Source organism: Phanerochaete carnosa (genome assembly GCF_000300595.1).
Source record: "Phanerochaete carnosa HHB-10118-sp unplaced genomic scaffold PHACAscaffold_5, whole genome shotgun sequence".
NCBI classification, from domain to species: Eukaryota; Fungi; Basidiomycota; class Agaricomycetes; order Polyporales; family Phanerochaetaceae; genus Phanerochaete; species Phanerochaete carnosa.
In genome coordinates this window covers 291,108-297,789 of record NW_006767632.1, presented here as the reverse complement: position 1 = coordinate 297,789, position 6,682 = coordinate 291,108, and the positions used below count along the sequence as shown (strand labels likewise).

General features: G+C 51.8%; 1 protein-coding gene across 1 annotated transcript; it reads left to right on the top strand.

Annotated features, from left to right (window-relative positions):
* The first annotated feature begins 2,030 nt into the window (after positions 1–2,030).
* PHACADRAFT_255288 (uncharacterized protein) lies at positions 2,031–6,564 on the top strand. Its single transcript, XM_007395288.1, has 17 exons — positions 2,031–2,238; positions 2,291–2,880; positions 2,931–2,971; positions 3,030–3,071; positions 3,127–3,208; positions 3,256–3,716; positions 3,774–3,833; positions 3,890–3,966; positions 4,016–4,115; positions 4,169–4,333; positions 4,389–4,709; positions 4,763–4,945; positions 4,997–5,065; positions 5,116–5,325; positions 5,382–6,110; positions 6,175–6,279; positions 6,332–6,564. Exons 10-17 carry the CDS (start codon positions 4,208–4,210, stop codon positions 6,467–6,469), a joined length of 1,881 nt encoding a protein of 626 aa, XP_007395350.1. The 5' UTR covers positions 2,031–2,238; positions 2,291–2,880; positions 2,931–2,971; positions 3,030–3,071; positions 3,127–3,208; positions 3,256–3,716; positions 3,774–3,833; positions 3,890–3,966; positions 4,016–4,115; positions 4,169–4,207; the 3' UTR covers positions 6,470–6,564.
* The last annotated feature ends 118 nt before the right edge of the window (positions 6,565–6,682 follow it).

The window sequence follows — 6,682 nt, the reverse complement described above, 5'->3', positions numbered from 1 at the left end:
CACTAACCCGATTGGTCATATCACCTTGAACTTTGGCGAAACTGGAACTCCGGGTGCGTACTAGCTGATTCTAAGTAGCAGTATGCCTCTGGCTGACATGCCACAGTTATCCTGGCCATGGGCTTCGACCTCAGCTCGGGCCAGACCCAGATCACCATTCCGGAGGTGTACACTCAGAGCGACTACAGCATTACGCGTAAGTGTTCGAAGATATTGTGTGGCAAGAAGCTGATGTTGTACCTACGACAGTGTTCGGTGACTCAGGGAACTGGAGCGAGGAATTTGAGATTCAGGGATACGATCCTCTTGCTCAGTGAGGGCCGATAATAACGTGTTTCGACGGCGGAAGGGCCGCGCCATATCATGAAATGGCGACACGGAACAAGTTCAGTAAGGACTTATGTGGAGTTGACTGTACGGATATCACGACGGACACTGCTATGTTAGAGAAGTCCGTTGCGTGACAGGCGGCCGCCCGATCACAGTAGCTACCGCCTTCAGTGACGAAAAAATGTTCGTGAGCCCGCGCTAACGTTTCAGTATAGTCATATCTTACCACAGTGCATGAATACTCTACCTTCAATAGTGTCTGCCGGTTTCAAGCTTCAGGGCTCTCGTTGCAGTCCCAATGAGCCGTCGCCTCTTGTGTATTGTGCAGCGCTTCGGGAAAGGCTGTTCGGCGACCTGCTCTAAATTGCTATGACATATGGCGTCTGCGGCTTGCGTGTGGTTCCCGGGGACGAAGAGTTACGAGGAGCTTGGTAGGAAATGAAGTTCTAAAGACCTGATGTGGAGTTACCGACAGGTTGACGAATTTGCCGCTGGACGTGCTTGTAGAGGCGAGGACAAACCTGAGTGATCATCTGCATCCTGCTAGAGACGACACCCTTGTAGATGATACATTACCTCGTGCAGTAAATTGGACAGGAGAGACACATGAACGCAGTATAATAAGTATCACTAACGGCATAAGAAGTATTATGCACGATATTTATTGGCAATTGATGGCTGTAATGGTGGTCGCGAGGAATCTAATCTAAGCGCCAGAACGGGCTTGATGCCAGGAGGCGCGCGGAGTAGCGGGCGACTCGCTCATCATCTGCACTGTTGCCACGCGGCTCGAGAAAGCGAGGCAGTGGCTTGAGCAGGCGGTACAAATCAGCCCGGCCACGTGTGGGCATGGTGGTTCAAGCAGGTACGCTCGGGTCATGACACGTGTCTGTGCATGATGTTTCCCAGCACGAGGAGGAGGCCACCAAGTGGTGCGTAGCTATGGGCCCTCATCATGGGCAGATGTGGCTGACTATCGCGATGGATATGGAGAGCGAGGGTTAGATCGTGAGGGAAGTTTTGGAACTTGTCGCTGCCGGGCTTCAGTGAGATGAGAGCGTACGTAGCATGTGCAGCCGGATGTCTTGTACATTGTTCGCCAAGTAACAGGTCTTTTACTTTCTGGAACGCTTACACAGGTCAGTGGGTACTAGTGCGTGACATCCAGGACTGCCGCGGGAGCTTCTAACGTGCAACGTGTCTTCCATATGAACTGCGGGACACTCCGTGGTTGATCGGTGCTCGTTTTTGCGCTATGATGCACTGGCAAGCGCAAAGACACGTTGTCTCGTGTTCGGCTACGGTATTTTTCGTCTCGTCGGTTTTGCACCGCCATATTTCATTTACGACACAGGAACTCCCATTGTCCTTGCTTGACATGCCTCCAGCAATAAAAGGCACTCCTGGAACAACAACAACCATCCAAATTTCCCCTCCCTCATCTTCATCGTTTCACATTCACAATGCCCACGGACATCCTAGACAAGTCCGACTACCAGATCTACGCCGAGTGAGTACTTTACTACCATGCTTGCTGTTGTGCTATCAGTAAATGTCACGTAGCTGCATGGCACCGCTGAAGCTTGGTATCCCAATATGGTACGGCGATAATTCCCTTCCCCCGGGTTGCGTACCCCTCTAAACGTCGAGGCGTAGGGATCCCGCTCCTCACTTCTCTTCCGTGCGTATCGGGGACGTCGGCTACATTTATCTTGGAGGATTTCAACTCCTGTTCAATGCGGGAGACCCAGTTCAAGTTGATGGCAAGACCAAGACCTACGGCACCGAGATTCCTGAAGGTCATGTTCCTCTGGAAATAGGGCCGATCATCGATACAGTCTCGCGAGAGCCGGGACCTTTATCGCGAACATACAGCGAATCATCATCATTCCGAGGAGAGATCGCTGGGTGAGTCCAGCGGTCTTTCCGCCCGCAGCGGAGCGACTGATAACCTTTTTAGAAATGCGGATCTTGCGAAAGGGAAGGCTTCGTTTTCGTGCGAAGCTTCAACGTCGGAAGGAGCGCTTCTGCTGACGAAACACAAGACCAAGCGCTATGACGCGCAACGCCGCAGGCAATTCGAGACGTATATTCTCAAGCACTACCGGTCGTGGTTCAAATTCGCCCAGCAGAATGGACACCCGGTCGAGAGCATCGACCAGCTGCTCCTGGTAACCGGCTGCGACATGACGGCAGACTTCTCAATGATCGCCTTCGCTCAGAACAACAGGAATCTTAGCATCGAGTTCGAGATATCCGCGTCTCATGGCGCCTCTGCGTCGGCTTCGTGGGGTAACTGGAAGTGCCACTCTCCTCATGTGCATAAGCACTGCGGTCCCCAGCGTGCCGAGGAGTACTCATCCGATGCTGGGGAAGTACCTGCCTTCGACCAATGCATCTTCGTGAGAGGCTTACGCGTGTTTAAACGGTCGCTGCCTATGGCCCCCGTCAAACTCCAGGCTGCCGCTGAGCCTGAGGATCCCAGTGCTTCCAGAGACTCGGATCAAGAGAACGAAGGCGTAACGGCATGGATGACATTGGAGAATGATGGTGCAGAAAATTCCTTTGTGCATCGGCGTATCTCATTCTTGCGAGTACAGAGGAAGAGGACGCGACAGTTCAATCGACGATCGCCCTTCCAGTGAGTGCTTGAAGCGTAATATAATCATTACATGCGTCACTTACACTATCGTGCGCAGTTCAAGGATCCGCTGGAATCGCTTGCTCAACATGTGTTTGAGGTGCGTGAGGTACACCTAAGTATGTTGCACGAAAGCTCTGACACTTGACACGCAGAACTCCACCGCTGAGCTAGCCGTCTTGCACGACTGTGACTGGGACTCTCCGTTCCATGTAACCTCTTATGGGAGTATTAAAGGTCAGTGAACCAGCTCTGGCCGGTAGCAGAAGCTCAATATGATTCAGTTGCCTCATTTACGCATAGTCCCAATGCGGACGGCTATAATATTGCTTCTGAAAACTCAGATGTTCGATGTGAGGATGCATCGGCCGAAGATGAGACTATGATGCATCAAGTAGAAAACGACGGCACATCGTATCAGGCAGAATTGTCCATATCTACCGCTAATCTCATGGCGAACGTCGATGACCCGGAAGATGGCCCAGACAACGACACGAGAACACCAATAGCAACAATCAATACACGCATTCATGAACCATCCCTCGAGATGAAGCGGCAGCGCAGATCGATCAGCCCAGCAGATCGACGCTCCGTGCACTACGTTGGCGCGGGGCAACAAGATCTAGAGACCTCCATAAGCTTCCAGTGTAGACGATACCATGACCGGTTCATGAGTCAAGGAATGGCAGCACTGCATGACGAGATGGAGCACACGGGAGAACCTATACATTGCCAAAATATCGAAGTACGTGATAAGTCCACCACTGCTGGCATCAGGTGCTCACGCATTTCCGTGTTTTAGGCATCGAGTAAATGGCCCGACGAACCCGTGAGGAGTCTTGGGGTGTGGAATATCTATCAGGTATGTGTTTTACTCTGATATTTATTTAGATGGCAGAATTTACAGCGATCATGCAGCAAACCTCAGCCCTTATCGCCAACGATATCTATGATTTATTAAAGACGAAAGAGGACATGAACGCTTTCCGTTCTGCGTACGTCGTGGCTTGAACCGGTCAATTACCTCATATTGACTCCGTACAGCTACGAGTCGCTTCTAGAGCTAGAGCATCTGTGTCAATCGACTTCAAGTTGTGCCGCTTTGCTGGCCAAAGCGATACCACACCGTTCAAGACTGGTTGAAGTACGTTTCTACACGCAATGCATTGGTTGTATCGTATTAACACTGCCACTCAGCTTTCATCTAAGCTACCATGTCGTCAGGGGCCCCTCTGGATGGCCCTCGAGAGCGACGATCGCTCCGTCCTTAGGATGCTCCAACAGGCCGTGTACGCCGAGGAAGAAGAGATCATGGGATTGCGTGAGGACAGTGCAACTTCCTTCCTGACCCTCGTTAATTCGGTAATTATTATTCTTACACACTTCTCTGCCGTCGAACTCACTCCCAGTGTGATAGATTTTGTATCCCAGTGGTCCTGGCCAGGATCTCGGGTTCTCGGATCTCGGGTTCTCTCAGCTGCTAACCCCTGCATTGGATCCAGGCGTGCAAGCTTTCAAAGATCAGCTTCAGCGAGCAAGCGTTAGGCTATCCATGGCTTCCTTCCGGCTCCCGGAGGGCTTGTATCTCACTGGCGTCACCCTAATGGACTCAGAACACGTTGCTACCGGGGCATACGCTAACATCCGTATGGGCCGATATCGCGAGCGCCGCGTAGCGCTGAAAACAATGCGGGTTTTCAGTCGGCAGACACCTGATGAGCTGTCCAAGAGTCGTAAGGTAGTGTCCGAGATGAACATTCTTTGCGAGCTGTTATTAATATATCGATGCAGACATTTTGTCGCGAGATCTCGCTGTTGCATAGCCTTGACCATCAAAACATATGCGGGCTGATAGGCGTCGATCGCGAAGTATACGGAGGGCTCCCTAGGCTGGTAACGGAGTGGATGCCACACGGAAATATTATGGAATTCATCGAAGCCAACTCTTTTGTTCTCGGCGAAGTCAAGCAATTCGTGCGTGTTTCGATATTTATCAAATACGTATGGCTTTTGACCATGGTTTAGGTGATAGATATCGCCCGGGCGTTAGAATACCTACATGACAAGAATGTGGTCCATGGAGACCTGCATGTGGTTCGTCTGCATCTTCTACATGTGCGATGTCATCTTAAATCTTGTTCTAGAGAAACATCCTTATCGACGCCGACCGCCACGTCCGCCTTGCAGACTTCGGACTGTCAGATTTCTCCGATGCGTCTTCTGCCAGTATCAATTCTGCGTCTGCGGTTCGATTTATGGCGCCAGAGATCTTGCATCCAGAGAAGTACGGCTTGCAGCACATGCGACACACTCCCGAAAGTGACATTTACTCGTTTGCGATGTGCACGTGGACGGTGAGCAGAGTTCTGTCGTGAGTGGAGCTTCAGCTGATCGCATGTCTCTGAGTTAGATTTTCGACGGCAACGTCCCATTCCATGATTACTCAGCCGTCAGAGCAACATTAGCCATCATCGAGGGCAAGCGCCCCTCCCAGTACACAACTACGCACCCCCTCCCAGAACCTTTGTGGTCTTTAATGAACCTCTGCTGGCATGAGCAGCCGAGAGACAGGCCCAAATTCCCGGACCTCTACCGTCGCCTTCGGCGCATGATTCATCCTTCCTCGTTGAGGCCCCGCTCAAGGACAAAAGGCTTCCGCAGTAGGAGATTGAGTCCAGCATCTCGTTTGCGCGCAGATGAGTCTCGTGGCCAATCAGTCGGTGGCAACGAGAGCGACGATGACGGACTTAACCCGCGTCAAACACTGCAGCGGAGCCGCGGTGTGCAGTCCACCAGATGCACGCCTGTCGCGAAGTCCAATTTGCTGAACATCCCGCTACCGAGTCTAGTTGAGCATTCGCGCACTAGTCTGGCGGTCATGCAAAGCTTGGTGCCGCCAACCGTCCGCAATCTGGCGAGCGTCCACCCTGATGCGGAGCGCCTTGTCCCCCAGATTATATATCGACCCCCGCAGGCTCAGCAGCTGGCCAGCGCGGACGCGTCACCTATCATGTTTAATGTCTTTGGTCCACGCGGTTGTGGAATCAACTGTCTCGACGCGCTCAATGAACGATTCGCGGAGTTGCAAGACTTGAACGACATCATTGAGTGCCAGAGAAACATGATCTTGAGGATTATGGTATGTGCTCATCCAAGTTTGAGATTTGTGGGCTGCAATGCTTACGAGGACACAATGCATCTAGTGGCCTGATTACGAGCCTTGGTCGGTCCCCATCCTTCTTCACTCTACCACCACTCGGGCAGAGCTAGCTATGCGTGTCAGCTCCTGCACGCAGACTTTCTTAGACGTATGTTCCTCTCTATCTGGATCGTCTGCGCTCCTGTTAACGCAATCTACAGGAATCACTGGCGAAATGTCTGAGAACTGACACTCGTTGGAGACTGGGGCCCGGCGCCATCATGCTGTCCGACCTCGAACTGATCGGTCTGCAGCCTGTGGCTGCGCGAGACTGGCAGATCCACTTCCGAGTGCGTTAGGAGGCGCCTCTTGCAACCTCTTGCAACCTAGGCTGCATGAAATTTCGTTGAAGCTATCTAACTTTGGTACCCTTATTGTCACGTCGCGGTAATTGTCCCCACAATTTTTGCCACAGTAATTTTATTTACTTAACATGAAACTTTGTATGGACAAAAATACATGGTAGCTGCATATCATTCTCTATCCAAACCTCATCTCGTGCACGACGACGA